The sequence below is a fragment of the Sebastes umbrosus genome, chromosome 1 (assembly GCF_015220745.1).
Source record: "Sebastes umbrosus isolate fSebUmb1 chromosome 1, fSebUmb1.pri, whole genome shotgun sequence".
NCBI lineage: Eukaryota > Metazoa > Chordata > Actinopteri > Perciformes > Sebastidae > Sebastes > Sebastes umbrosus.
Genome location: NC_051269.1, coordinates 28,038,119 through 28,053,788, shown reverse-complemented (window position 1 = coordinate 28,053,788; position 15,670 = coordinate 28,038,119). Strand labels below are relative to the sequence as shown.

The window sequence follows — 15,670 nt, the reverse complement described above, 5'->3', positions numbered from 1 at the left end:
ACTGAGACTGAATTGGGTCAGGGGGGCAACACTGACAAGGTGGAGATTGGTCAGCATTCTTCAATAACATGTACAAACCAGATGGGATAGCATCAAAAACTATAGAAATTATTTTGGGGTTATTGGTATATTGTACCTGGCGAGAAATTCTGAGTAATTATAAAGTAGTCCTTCTCTATTAAACAACTGACTCACGAGTATAATACCATTGTTAAACCATTTATCATAAAATAAAGACATGTTCTTAAATAAAATATTAGTTGTTCCAAATATAACATCTCTGCGGAGAGAAATTGTCCTTGTCAATCAGCTCCCAAGCCAAAAGAACATGGTCATTTACCGTTACTCCATGCTGCCTGGGCAGAAGGTTATCAGAGGATTGATTGCTGCTGGTTGACGAGAGTGAATAAAAACTCAACAATAATGTGAAGCACATAAAGATAAAACTACTTTAAAAGCTTTATATAAAATAATCAAAATCTCAGTAGATCTGCAGAATCTGGTTTTATTTTATTGTATTCATTTTTAACATACACATTTGATTAAGATTTGGTGCAGCAATCAAAGATTAACAAGTTACTGTGGAAGTAGACTGATGACGTAAAAAACTACTTCTCATATTTGTTAATTTACAACATTTCAGTTATTAATGAACGGAACATACACGCATCATTTCCCTTTTATTGGTGATAACATTTCAGATGGATTTAAATGAGCAGGTTAATATAAAAGCATATAACTTAAATGGAGGAAGTGCCATGTGTCAGTTCAACAAGCTGCAGGTGGCAACAATATAGCAACCACAAAGAGACAACGATTAAAACAATAAATTATGTGCAGTCTGCGCAATGTACTCATCAATACCTCATATAAAGATTTCCCCACCTGTTTAAATGGTCAGTTTTATATCATTCCTTGGATGTGTTATCTTAAGACAATTGGCCCCAAAATGAAAAAAAAAGGTGCCTGGGACACTAATATGAATCCAGCTAATTCAATTATCTCTTTTTTGTGTCTTCAGATAGTCTCATTGAATCATTATATATAGTGCAACACGATAAAAGGGAATTATAAAAGTTAAGTGCACACAGCATTCACAATGCTGATTGTAAAAGTTATTCTTAATATTTACTATCACGATTAGCAGAGGGGCTGTCAAGTATTTTAGACTAAACAAGCTAACTATTATGTTCACAGTGGATTTGCTACGTATGCTACAGTCTTATGACATGGGTGTTGTAACGTAAAGTAGCTAAAAGTAAAGCTGGCGGTGAATGATATAGTGGTTTGGTTACATATACAAAACAGAGGCTTATTGGAAAATGCTTCCACAGGATTGTGGGGGCAGGCAATTAAATCCTTGATAGCTGAAATCAGGCAGCTCAGGCTCATCTTGCAAGTTGCCAGAATCAGTGAAGGTGTTGGGATTGTTGAGAAACATCACCAAATCATCCTCTGTGTTTAAACCAAAGCCAGAAATCATGGGATCAGGGTGATGTGTGCCAGACTGCATGGGATCAGGGTGATGTGTGCCAGACTGCATGGGATCAGGGTTTTGTATGCCAGACTGCATGGGATCAGGGTGATGTGTGCCAGACTGCATGGGATCAGGGTGATGTGTGCCAGACTGCATGGGATCAGGGTGATGTGTGCCAGACTGCATGGGATCAAGGTGATGTGTTTCCAGAGGTGACTGCAGAGGAGGAGGACTCCCGTCTTGTTCTGAGAGCAGAGAAAGGGACAAGAGAAAGATACTGTTTCTGCTGTCGTGGCTGTGTTGTTTACTTCTGCTACTGCTTTCACAAAAAAAATGTGATGTGCTGTACAACCCAAAAACTGAAAAAAAAAGAAAGCACAGACTGATGCTGGAGGATTTGATTTTGCACAAGATTGTCATGAATTGCATGCAGTGTTAAAGTTTTCAAACACTATTCAATACACTCGGTTAGGAAGGAAGTTCAGCATGAATTCTTACACATTAAATATAAGCCAACAGCAAACAGCTGGTTAGCTTAGCTCAAAGACTGGAAATGGGGAAACAGCTATCCTGGCTCTGTCACCAGCACCTTTAAAGTTCACTGATTAATACGATAACGACTATATCTTGGTTCTGAGCAGTTGTCAGGCAACCAGAAGAGACGCCAGGAAGTTACTAGTCGCGACCCTAATAAATAACCTGGCACAAAACAGTTTATTGTTTTTACACTGCAGGTTTTGTATGGATTTAATAAAACAAATATAACTTGTTAATTTGTAAGTTTTAGAGGTGCTTTTGGATTTTGAAAAAAGTGTATTCCACAAATTTCCTTAACTTTTGCTTTGACCAAAATGGAACATGGATCTGCAGTTTGAAATGTAATCACTGTAAGATGAAATGCTACCACAATTACTCTTAGTGATAATAATATTAAATAAATAATAATAATAATAATAATACAGCCATATTATAGGGCTGCACCTCAATATTATTTTCGTGCCGATTATTTTCTCGATTAATCAATTAGTTGTTTGGTCTATAAAATAGTGAAAAATGTCGATCAGTTTTTCCCAAAGCCCAAGATGACATCCTCAAATGTCTTATTTTGTCCACAACTCAAAAATTACTCAAAACCAATTAATCGATTATCAAATTAGTTGGCAATTAATTTAATAGTTGACAACTAATCGAAAAAAATAAACTGTTGCAGCTCTACCATATTATCTGTGATTTCATGATTGATCATTACTGGTGGTGTCGTTTAACCTGTGGCTATGTACAGATTTAATTTTACAGTGTCTTTTAATTGATTTTAATAAATACACCAAGCAAAGTGTTAAAGTATTCAAGCATCAGAAGGTAGAATCAAAAAGCTATAACTGTGTTAGTTACGGTTTTGCTCATACCAATCATCATCTCCACACCTGTTAGATTTCATGTTCAGTAGAGCAGACTACTGTACATGTGCATGCAGTAGAAGCCGCCCACAGCCCCGCGGGATAAAAGTTCAACAATTTCATAGATGTTGCCTGACATCTATCTAGACAGCATCTTCCCCACTGATTTCCTACATTGCAAAACAAAAATAGAGAGGCCAACACAGAGCTCTGTGACGAAGGGAGAGTGATTTGTTGGAGGAGGATTTCAGCTGGATGGGACAGCAAGGAGAGCCATGACTCACCAGCTGCCTCTCCATACAGGCCATTCATTGGCTCCAGGCCTTCACCCTGTGCCATGTCAGAGGACATGGGTGACATAGCCTCCAGTTTGTTCCTACATGACCAATGACAAACAGTCATTACAACCAGTTGCTCATGACATAATAACGGGCGTGGGTGCACTACTTCTTAGCTGAAGCAAGTGCATTTTTAGTTTGTAGTTGTTGTTTCTGTATAAAGAGCACATTTAGAATATAAAGGACAATTTAGTATTAATACAAACAAGCAAGATACTGTAAACCAGCCTGGAGAAAAAAAATAATATACTTACTCCTTTGACACAAACATCAGCTTGGTTTTGATGTACTTTATGTAAGGACTGTCATCTGAAAAGAGAATGAGTTTAGATATGAATGTGTCCTATTCCTCCCCCCAACACTATCAATACAGTGTAATTGTACCCATGACTACTGCAAGGCAAAACACCATTCAGATAGAATTATCCAAAACCAAAAACATCCAAAAAAAAATCCAAAATCAGCAAAAACCTTTGACGCCCTTACTTCCACTCTTCTCATTGTAGTATTTTCCGAAAGCGTCTTCCTTAGGGGTGTTTGGATACAGGTAGATCAGAGGATTTTCTGGGATATTTTCAGCTTCCAAGATCTGGAAATTCCTGATGATTTCATGGAAGGGGATCTGGCAGAGGTCGACTTTGGTGAAGGGCGTGACTGTCTTTACATCAGGCTTGCCTACAATAGACAGAGGATGATCATATTGGATATTTGTATTCGTCTACCATGTTAACAATTTCAAAATATTTTTTATAATCATTATGACATAAAAATATCTCACCATTTAAGGTGATTTCCACCCAGGAGAAGGTGATTCCTCCAATGATACTGTCACTGAAGCGCAACAAGAACGTGCCTCTCTGTTTCTTCGTCAAGAGGGACTTCTCTTTGGCTTTGCTCACAAAGCCCATGATGAGGCTACAGCACAGATAAAAAGTCTTATATAAAACAAGAAACATCTCCCATTTGCCAGGAATTAAAGGCATGAGCTAAACTGCTGTGTATTAAACCCGGATTGGACTCAAACATACCCATCCCTCCACAGGTCTTCGAGGTATGTTTTCACCATAACCAAGATGCCATCAAACCACACCCAGAAAGTGTCAGGAGCATTTTCCTGTAACAAAAGTTCATCAACTCACACCTACAGTATATTCATAAACAATAAACAAACAAGACTTAAGAATCCACAACCTCGCTAGGGGCTCTGTGAAGCTGTAATGCTCAATGTAAAGGAAACCAAATTGTACGATGGATAAAAGTTGAAGTGCACAGCTTGTTTTTGATCCTAATCAGTCACAATGAAACAACTGTTAAAATGGTAGTGGTTGATATGAAAGTAGCTGTAGTTAACATGGTCACAATGTCAACATGCTGATGTTTAGCAGGTAATGTTAATCATGTTCAAAACCTAAGTTTACCATGTTTGGTAGCTGACAACACAAAATACATGATGATAATGTTATTAGTTTTACAGATATTTGGTCATAAACCAAAATATTGAAAAACTGACATTTTGACCTGACGGTGGCGCTAGAGGAAAAAAATCAGGGGATCACTGACATAGCGAAAATTCATAGTAGAGTGTTGCAGGAATGAGTCCTAAAATGTGGAAATGAGTGAGCATTTTAGCAATTCCGGTTCCCTTGTCTGGAAGTCAATGGGTTTTTTGAATGTGTTTTTAGTTAGACGCTTGAAATAAGGTCTGTGGTTAACACAAGCTTAAGAAATTTTAACGTTTTGTTCTACGATATAAAATACATTAGTAAATATCCCACTTGTTAATTTTGAAGCTTTTACGCGTCTTAAAAATAAAGAAGGCAGTTGCTAATAAGTGGCTAAATGAGACTACTAAACGCCATCACGCCAACTCGTCCGCCTTTACAGCCTCGTTGTTTATACCCACACGTTCATGCGACCGTGGTGTAGTTTATCTATAACCTTATGTTAGCTTTTTACTTCTGGCAATTGCATTCACACTTCAAAAATCATAAAAGTGGTGTTCATTTGTTAAGATTATCTTGCTGAACAAAATGTGTAAATATCATAAACGTTTGTTTGTCACAGAGCTTATTTTCTGCAATAATCTAAAATCCAATGGAAAAAAATCTCAAACCAGTATTCCGTATTCTTACCTTGCTAAACTTTGACCAAGCTACTTTGCAGGTGTCATAGTTCTTCTGCCTTCCTGCGGGGATAGAAAATAAATGATGCATTATGCAACTCTCACTCACTGATATAATCTATAAAAACATGCATACAAGCCATGAAGGACGCTGAATTATAGCTTGCAATCCTTTGTATCATAATCTGACAAATCAATATTAACTATGCACAAGTCCTGCTGGGTGTCAACAGTTGTCGTAAATCTGTTGAAGTTGTGAGAGTGAAATTACGCTTTTCAGTTTGACACTAATGTGTCTTATTTAGTGTTTGCTTTGAAAAACTGAATAAAGATATTTTTTAGTTTTGGGCATCCTTTGTTAGATCAGGGGAGAAGATGGTAAAAGAGTACCAATTTACCACCTTCCCCACTGTTTAGTTGGGCATAATATGTATGGTCAACTCTATTCTTATAAGAAACTGGACAAATAAAATAGGAAAACACCCACCAACTGATGCAGGGATTATTTTGGTTATTCAGTGAAAGTATACATATCCTTGCAAATGGCATTAAAAAAGCCCAAACTGCAATACAGTTCAAAGTTTTTACACCATGTTTCTAGAGCTTAGAAGTGTTGCTGAGTTGCTTCAGTTATTTTATTTTTAAATGTTAATTTAATCAGTCTTAAAGATGCAGTTTAGTAACTTGTGTTAAAATCGGACTAAGGTGTTTACTGATATTATGTTTGACTCACAGATGAATGAATTCAACCCTATTTATATACAGAACAACCACACAAATAAGCAAAGACAAGCAACTGAAGCTGAACGTAGAAGCAGTATTTACCAAACAGTCTGTGTGCGATCATTTCCAGCTGAGCCTCATTCAGACCCAGTTTAGTGGCAGAGAGAAACTGCCAGCTCAACATCTCTCCAAACTGCGGCCAAGTGGATGCAGGAGAGTTGGCAAGGAACGCGACGTCCTGGAGAAACAGACAAATATATACACAATTCAACCTTCTAATAGTACAGCCAAACTGATACATGGTGTGTGTTAGTCTCTCGGGGATCTCTCACCTTGGTGTCTGAACTGAGCAGGTTGAACCAGAGGACAGACGCCCAGGCGCTCTGCTGCTGGCTGGAGTTGGAGATGATGATCACTGGGATGGAGGAGGCCTAGGTTGGGTGCCAGTAAAAAAAAAATACTTTTATTTAGGTCCATAATCAAGACAATAAAAACAATGATATATGCTTAATTTTTGATACAGAGCACATGCAGATTAATTTTTTGAATTTTTATAACAATAAAGGATGCAGAAGAAACTCCACCTGCAACTCAACTGACACGCCTTTCAGCTCAAATACAGTGTCGAAGCAGATGATGTGCAGCTCCTCTGTAACACTGAGAGAAATCTGTCAACACCAAAACACACAGATCATTATTTGATTGCTCACATTTTCTTGAATTATGACTTACTAAGTAAAACTGTAAACAAAGATGGTATCTTCAGGATAGGACACCACCTGCTGGACAGACAGCGGAGCTCTTTCTCGAACAGACTGATTCAGCTTCGCTGTCACGAGGACCAATACAGGAAATCTTTCCTGCCCAAAGCAATAACTCCCTTCAACATCTCACCTCACCTCACCTCTGTCTAACAGAGAACTCTCAACTCTATAGTTTCTGTCTCAACCAGACTCCATTCTGTTTTAGTCCTGTAATAATCTTGCACATGTGGAATTTGTACATTGGTTTAATACCACTACTTTAAAACAAAATTGTAATTTGCATACTTTGCTAATGTATATAGTATTTTATTGCACACTTTGCTAATGTATATAGTATGTTATTGTTATTCTATGTTCATATTTTATATCTTCTAATATATTCTATATATTGTGTATACTATAGATATTATCTCTAGTGTTGATATGTACGGTATTTTTACTGTGTATGTACTGTCCCTGTGCATTGCCTGGATAACCTGCTGCTGTAACACAAGAATTTCCCAATTTGGGATCAATAAAGTACATCCATCCATCCATCCATCCATCCATCCATCCATCCATCCATCCATCCATTGCCAAAGTCAACTCACATCACTGACTCCTTTGCCGCCACCTCCAGACTTCTGCTCCTTCAGAGTCTGCAGACAAATAAGAGTATGCAAAATTAGTCAAACAACAATATTACCACCCGAGATTAAAGACTGAATATTATTTAAAACTGTCGTCTTTTAATCACTCCAGTTTAGTTGATGGAGTCTGTTTTATGTGTCTACTTTACAACATCGACAGTTAAGTATGTGACAGGATTTATCCTTCAGATGTCGGAAATTATTAAAGGCTTTATATCTAATTGTTGATAAGAGTTTCCTCAGATGTCATTTAATATTTCTTCTCTTTTCAAATCCTTATCACTTACAAGATGTCTGAAGTCTGCCACCATGCCGCCACTCTGGCTCTCTGCCATGTTCAAGGCCTTGCTGTTGGTCCCCAGAACATTAAAACGCCGATATCTACAAACATACCAGTATTAGTAAAAAAAAAAATAATTCACATCAGATGGTAAAGTTTAATACAGTTCTTCTAGAATTACCACTTGATATGGAAGCTAAAGTTATATAAAACAAATACTCACCCTTTGATCTGAGGAGCCTCCCTAATTTCAAGGGGGAGAAAAACAGAGCAGTGACCACAGGGGGGCAACAAAACATCGTCGTCTACTGTTTGAAGTCAAGAACTAAAGGCTGCGTGTTCGCTGTGTGAAGTGAAAGTAACTTAAACTAAAGGAGTAATCTCACCTGTCCATGGATACATTCACTTTCATGGAGTGGTTCAGCTCAGGAAACTTAACAAGAAGCCTAAAAATATTAAATCAGGTGTAAGATTTTAGAAATATTAAAGGCAGAAGGAGTAGGATTTGTCAGTTGTGGTTAGATTCAAAGTTGGCCTCTCCTCCCTCCGGCTCAACGACACCAGAAGCACAAATGCTTGACAAGTGAAAGCCAACCCCAGATTCACTCTCATTTTGGAACGCGCTTTGTCCACTTGGCGTTTCGCCTCGCTATATTTGCATTTTTTTTTTTAAACTAATACATATAGATTATGTGACACATAAACATGTACTAAAAGTAAATGCAAATAAATGCATAGCATCCAGCCATTGACTGCCTGGAGAGGCACACTGACCTGGTCTTGACAGAGAACTGGACGTTTGTGCGGAGCACCAGCGGTCCTTTCCCCTGAGGCATGGATGGCTGAGTCTCTACCACTAAGGAACTTCAAGAAACAATAAAACAATAATGTCAGGGAATTTCACAAGGAAATCATAAAAGAGCATGAGAGTGCAAGAAAGTGTGTGCTAAAAGAGAGACCTCCTGAGTAAGTCTTTTAGAAGAGTATCTGCTCTCCTCTGCATTGCGGGTCTTTGGGCCTTCACAGGATCGTTTCCATAGGTCACTTTTCCTGCCAGCTCCTCCAGCTTCCCAAGAAACTCGCGCACCTGGAATAGACTCACTGCCACACAGGTGAACCTACAAAATAAGAGGAAAAGAGCAAAAGTGATGATGAAGTCTTAGAAAATGAAATAAAGAAGAAAAAAACACCAACATAAGAAGACCTTGAATGTGATAATAGTGGTGGTGGGATTAGGGAAGTCTCAAATTCCACCTATAAAACAGCAGCGTTTTCTCCAGCCTTTCACTTCATTTACAGAAGCATTATTGATATAACTCTTACAGTAAACACCAAAGATTAAAACAAATGTGAAGCAGATGGAGATGAATATACCATTTCTCCAGCTGATCCAGACAAACATTGTCTGGAGCGCCAATGCAGGCTTTCTGCTGCCTCCTCTGCCACTCCACCAGCTCTTTCTTCACCAATATGTCGATCAGCTCATCAATCCTGTCCAGGATCTTATTTAGGTCTGCCAGTGTGCTCTAAGAAGGTGATTGTATGAGACAAAAAAAAATTTGAAAAAGATTTGGACTGAAGAGATGGAGGTGTTAGTAAGAATATTAATGACTCCATACCTTTCTACATTCATCCAGTCTGTTGATAAGTAACTGAAAAACTTTCTGTTGTTCCTTCCTCTGCGCCTCATCTACAGCAGCTGCATAATATTTTCCACAGTGGGATCACAGTTTCCATGTAAGACAGACCAAAACAAAACAAGAACCTTTAGCTGTGATTCAGGCCTCTTTATTACTCATCCTCAGAGAACATTGTCACAACATGCAAATATAACCACAACATTTTAATCTGCTTACCTTCCATCTTGTGGGTTTGGTATTTAAAATCAAACTCGTCTTGCTGCTCCTCCAGACATATCAATGTATGTTCCATGCACTATATCCCAAAAATCCAGAGAAAAAACAATAATGCACAAAGTGTAATATCTTTCAACTACAAAGCACAACATAAAGACATAAAGCAACATAATCTGCACCTGCACTTCATTCCTGAGGCCAGCCAGTTTACGTTCAAGGTCCTGCTGGCTGCTCGTCTCCATGGCTTCATGCTCTACTTGCAAACACTGGACCTGAGACAAAGGGAGTAGGAGTAGGAGGAGCAGGTATAGAGATTAAGAGTCTTCCACATGTGATACTGGGTGATACTGTTGCAGAAAACAATATCAGAGCTTGATGGAAAATCTTTGCTTTTTAGCCCACACTGTACAGACAGTGTGTGACAAAATGTATAACGGAAATTCACACTGGACACCAAGAACATAATAAACTTGCTTTTAAATATTTAAAAGTTATGAATTAAAGCAGAAGTGGAGCAAATATGATTTAAAAAAGTTATTTTTATAAAACGGTCACTATATACTGACAGTAGTGCATGAGAAAGGTAATCTGAAAAAAAAATTGTGCCTCTGTGTGCTCCGCTGCTCCTAATGGCATCTCTAAGATTTCACAGACCGGCGTAAAACAACCAATCACAGCCGAGCAGGAGCCTGCCGTCTCTGAGCAGCTGTCAATCTCTCACGAACTCTGATCAAACGGTCAAACTAGGCAGCGCTGATCAAATATGAATTAATATTCTGTTACTGTAATGCCTATTTCTCTCCTCAAATGTTTTCAGAAACATCTTGTAGTGTACTGTTTATCTGTAAAATGAGAAAGTTTGTGACCCGGCAGCCATGTTGAGATCTGCTGAGGAAATACCAAGCACCGCCCACCAGCCGGAGCAAATTTTCTCATTTTACAGCTACACAGTACACTACAAGATGTTTCTGAAAACATTTGAGGCGAGAAATAGGCATTACGGTAACAGAATATTGATTCATAGCCAATAGGAACGCTCTCAGAACACTTGAATTACAGTATGCTGAAAGGTTATTATGGATTTTTTGCCCACTGATGCCAAAAACATTCTGCATACTGCTGGTTTAAGTTACAGGACTGCAGACACACGCACATCCCCGTTTGATGGCTGACCATTCAGTCTTATGGAAAAAAAACAGCCAAAACATGGAGATGAATTAAATGACAATATGATAAATGATCTGTTTTTAAAAATACCAGGTGACAACTGCCATTTTCTAGACTAGAGCAATGTGTGTAATTGTTTTCATGTGCAAGCTGTTTTCATACGGGCAGCAGGGTGTGTCCCATCATGTTCCATGAGTCAATAAGTACAAATGTTGTCCTAACCTGTTTAGGCAGATCAGCATTATCAAGGATTTCCTTCTCTTTTCCCAAAAACCACAGGATTGTGTTTGCCAAGGCACACGGTTCATCCAGGTACCTCTGTCAGGGGAGAGAGGTCAGAAGGATATCAGGGATGCACCGATACCAATACTGGATCAGATATTGGGCCGATACTGACTCAAACAGCTGGATCAGGTATCGGTGACAGTGGAGACGATATCAATTCTATGTTTATTTACTATCTACATTATATACCCAAATTTGAATTCCTGTTTACATTTTGACCCAATTTTTTGCTGCATTAAAAAGGTTTACACTTGAATTGTAATTCCTGTTAATTTTGAAGGTTTTAATAACCAAGCTGCTGGTGTACGATTTATTATTTGAATAATTACAATTAGTAAATGTATGTCTATGTATTTATTTGTTACATTTTGTTTTACAAAGTTAGGAAAGCAATGTTTAAGTCCAGCCTGATGTTGCCTTACACATAAAAGAATGATCCCAGTCACTTCCACACACTGAGGCATACAGCTTATTAATTAAACACTGGTATCGGATCGGTACTCGATATCAGCCGATACGCAAAACCCGGGTATTGCTATCGGGACTGAAAAAGTCGGATCGTTGCATCCCTAATGGATATCAGAGTCATATCAACAGTTTTCCAGTTTAAAATAAATGTGTCACCCAACGGTGTTTTCACTTTCCACAAATCACACCCAGACAAACCTGAAAGTTCTGTTTATAGCGTCTAATATTGTGCTGGAGTAGGAATGCCTCCTCCTGCACAAAGCGGCTGTGTTGGATATCCAGATTCTCCAGCAGGACCTGGAACAGCACCCTAGCTAAGTCGTGGTCCCGTGCTGCTCGTTGCCTGAAGAACAAAAACACAAGATACAAAATAGCAGAGTATTTTACAAACAGGGTCATTAAAATCCTTGAATGATAATATATTGTGGGTTGAGGGGAGGTCAAATGAGATGAGAGTGCAGCCTTTACCATTCCTGCTTCTCTATCCAGGCTGACAGGTAGTGCCTCACATCCATAGGCAGAGCATCCCTGTCATAGAGCTCATGTAGCTGCTGTGTGTATGCAGCAGGTAGCTGCCTCAGTCTGTCCCACTGAGCCATTCTAAGGTTGATCAGGGGAAAAACACCAACATGCACACAAACAACAAAGATAAGATAAGATGAACCTTTATTAATCCCAGGTGTCAAAACAGCAAACATCAGCAAACAGAGTGAAACACAGGAGAGGTAAAGGTATATAAAAACAATAATAGAGCTATAAAAGATACAGAGTGAATGGGTGAACATAGTGTGTGCAGTCCGTCAATAAATAAATGTAGTATGTGCAATAAATATGTGTAACACATTTAATGCATGTGGTGGTCGTGTAGCTATAGTATGAGTGTCACCAAAAGACCAGCGCCATTACATGTAAATATGACGGATTCATACAGCCATGTCTGTAATCAACAGTTGAAGGAGCAAAGCGCAAACTCTTAAGACAAGAAATGACCTGTGAGCTGTGACTGTAAAGAACATGCAGTTTAATATGACTGCAAACTGTGTTATTATCTTTAGAACAAGACATTGGAAGTTGACACCGAGTAACGTAAGTAATGTTGTAACTGTATGTTAGCTTGTCTTTGATAGACTGTCAGTCAGTAACAACGCATTTACTCACCTTACTTTATGTTGTCAGTCAGAGTCCTCTTATAAATCTCAGTTATTAACGTTAACTAGCTTCAACTGGTAACTTAGCACCAAGCTAACGTTAGCTCCAGCTTAGCTCTCGTTTCTCTCTAGCTGTGGCTGTTGTCGGACGTTGGTAAAACAAAACAACACTCAAGCAGGTAGGCGTGTGAACATTTCCTAAAATATTTTTTACTCATCTTTCTGGTTTCATTGGATATCTTCTTATCCCGCCCCTAGTGGCTGTTTTCAAGCTAACCACGGGTGCCATTTTGGCTCTGACAAAACAGCCGTTAAGGCAGTTTAAGAGCCGGAAAGTCTGATCACGTCACACACAGTTTCCTTGTGAGGTCAGAAGCTAACAGCTCATTGGTCGAGAGCGACAGAGAGCAGCACGCGCTGTTTGGTAGACACGCACGTCAATCTAACGCGAGGGGGCGTGGTCAACACATCCATGGGCGTGGAGAAGGGAATCGAAACTTACGGCCGCGTCTGCTAGATTTCCCGAGAAATGAGGTTGTGAAAGTGATGAAGCATGTGACGCACGCAGTGACGTAGCACTGAATGCTGGGGCCAGAGGCAGTCTCTCAAAATTAAAAATTAAAAATTAAAAATTAAAAATTAAAAACACTACACATTAATCATACTGTCCAGATCATCACTTGTGAACTGTTTATGTATTTAATATAATATATCATTTATTTAATAAAACTATAATAGCTTACTCAAAAATATATGATGTGCTTATCCACAGTAAGCAAAATAAGGATGTCTGCTTTCTATTCATGATGCTCCAGGCATGACATAACTGGGGGTTCAAGCGCCAGTTCAAGTCCCCGCATGGACCAAGTACTGAGTGTGAACTGGTTGCTGGAGAGATGCTAGTTTGCCTCTTGAGCAAGGCACCAAACCCCCAACTGCTAGGGGCGCCTGTCAGGGGAAGCCCCCTCACTCTGACATCTCTCTCATTAACGCATGTATATAAGTCCTGTTTGTGTGTCCTGTATATAACAGAGTGAAAAAAATGAATTTCCCCTCAGGGATTAATAAAGTGCCTTTCTTCTTCTTCTAAAGTTAAGTTCTTATTTCTTAGACCTTAATATTGAGAGAGACTTACTATACCACACAATGAAAAACGACTGAACAAGACTTGAATAGAATTGTATATTTAGCCTAATATGTTACCATTTCAGTCCTTTAAACTGTTATAATAATAATAATAATAATAATAATAATAATAATAATAATAATAGTAATAACAATAATAATAATAATAATATGCCCTCATTGGGTTGTGAAAAGAAATACTAATGCCTTGATTTAAGTATAGCCACATCTGGCACATTTCATATTAAGGTTAATTTTGCATTATTCCTCCACTTCTTCATCAACACAAAGCTCTCTTCACCTCCATCATCCTCGGGATTGGGCTCATTCACATAAACGGAGGAGTGAAAATAACTCTGGATTTGGCAGTTAGTGCATTCAACAAGTTTTAGAACCTAAAATTGATTTAAATGGGGCTACTGAAAGCAGCAGTGGGTAGAATTGGAGCATATATGATTAAAAATATATATATTTATAAAACGGTCACTATATCCTGATAGTAGTGCATGAGAAAGGAAAAATAATCATGTTCCTCTGTGTCTTCCGGTGCTCCTGATGGCATCTGCAAGATTTCACAGACCGGAGGAAAACAACCAATTAGAGCCAAGCCGGAGCCTGCCCTCTCTGCAGCTGTCAATCACTCGTAAACTCCGATCAAACGGTCAAACTAGGCAGCGCTGATCAAATATAAATAAATATTCTGTTACTGTAATGTCTATTTCTCAACTCAAATGTTTTCAGAAACATCTTGTAGTGTACTGTTTAGCTGTGAAATAAGGAAGTTTGTGACCAGACAGCCATGTTGAGATCAGTTGAGGAAACACCAAGCACCGTCCACCAACCGGAGCACAGCCAATAGGAACGCTCTCTATCTCTGAAATGACCTGTGATTGGCCAAAGTCTTCTGTCATATGCTAGATGTTTTAAAGCCTGAAAACAGAGCCATGAGGAGGTGCAGAAGTCTAGTTTTCTCTCAGAACACTTGAATTACAATATGCTGTAAGGTTATTATGGAATCTTTTGCCAAATGATACCAAAAACGGTCTGCCTACTGAAGCTTTAAGCCATGATACGATTTTATTATTGCGATATTAAACATTTTGCCATATGCTGAGTATTGCGATAAGATATATTGTGATTTATTACCTTTTTTTAACTGCAAATTATGCAGTTAGTCAACATCTGTTTTATCTAATAGGATACGGTTTTCACTCTGTTCAGTTCAGAGTTTTTATTCACATATTTTGAGGTCAGAGGTCAAAGGGACCCTTTTGAAAATGGCAATGCCAGTTTTTACTCTGTAAAATTTAGTGTAACTTTTGAGTGTTATTTAGAATTATTCATCATTTTAAAAGTGCAATAGGCTATTAAATAATAGTAATACTCAGGTAAAGTTTAAGTACCAAGAAATTGTACCTCAGTAAATATACTTAATTATTTGCCACCACTGCTACCAAAATAGCAATTTTTAAAGATGTATGTACAAATATTAATATTTTGTTAAATTAATCAATTTGTGTCTTTACATTGGATATCAGGTAACTTCTTATTTACACTTTCTTTCAAATAAACACTAAAAATAATAACCCTGGTAGTGTATTTTTTCCACCAAGCTGGTACAAGCGGCCCTTTATTGGTATTACTAATGTAAACAGCATAATTTATGTTACTCATCCCTTCAGTTCCCAATCTCACCAGTAGATGTCAGACTTGCCACACCATTACAGAAATGAGTTTGATTGATGATTAATTGAAAAGAAATAGAAATTTGCCATGCAGAACCTCTTCATCGAATATGGCTGTATAGAGGGTGACCCAGCACAACCTAACACCAGTTACAGTTTTCAAATTATTTTAATTCACATTCCCTTTATTCTTTCAACTATGCAAT

At 38.3% G+C, this 15,670-nt stretch overlaps 1 protein-coding gene across 2 annotated transcripts; it reads right to left on the bottom strand.

Annotated features, from left to right (window-relative positions):
* Positions 1–485: 485 nt before the first annotated feature.
* stat2 (signal transducer and activator of transcription 2) lies at positions 486–12,966 on the bottom strand. Of its 2 annotated transcripts, XM_037772705.1 has the most exons (24): positions 12,665–12,962; positions 11,975–12,106; positions 11,705–11,849; positions 10,976–11,071; positions 9,766–9,858; positions 9,587–9,665; positions 9,350–9,429; positions 9,105–9,256; positions 8,690–8,848; positions 8,505–8,594; positions 8,117–8,176; positions 7,954–7,974; positions 7,738–7,831; positions 7,412–7,459; positions 6,642–6,725; positions 6,390–6,488; positions 6,160–6,295; positions 5,345–5,397; positions 4,241–4,326; positions 3,991–4,127; positions 3,699–3,887; positions 3,467–3,521; positions 3,159–3,250; positions 486–1,722 (listed from the first exon to the last, which is right to left on the bottom strand). In XM_037772705.1, the coding sequence occupies exons 2-24, from the start codon at positions 12,103–12,105 to the stop codon at positions 1,313–1,315; spliced, it is 2,589 nt and encodes an 862-aa protein (XP_037628633.1). In that variant the 5' UTR covers position 12,106; positions 12,665–12,962; the 3' UTR covers positions 486–1,312. The 2 variants fall into 2 exon arrangements, with proteins under 2 accessions (XP_037628633.1, XP_037628642.1); XM_037772714.1 differs by lacking the exon at positions 3,159–3,250 and having other exon boundaries at positions 1,527–1,722; positions 12,665–12,966.
* Positions 12,967–15,670: the final 2,704 nt, after the last annotated feature.

Coding starts and splice junctions, on each gene's coding strand:
- stat2 (XM_037772705.1), bottom strand. CDS start 12,105: ATGGCTCAGTGGGACAGACTGAGGCAGCTACCTGCTGCATACACACAG. Junction 11,072..11,704: donor GCTATAAACAGAACTTTCAG/GTTTGTCTGGGT, acceptor CTCCCCTGACAG/AGGTACCTGGATGAACCGTG. Junction 8,177..8,504: donor CAGTTCTCTGTCAAGACCAG/GTCAGTGTGCCT, acceptor TAATATTTTTAG/GCTTCTTGTTAAGTTTCCTG.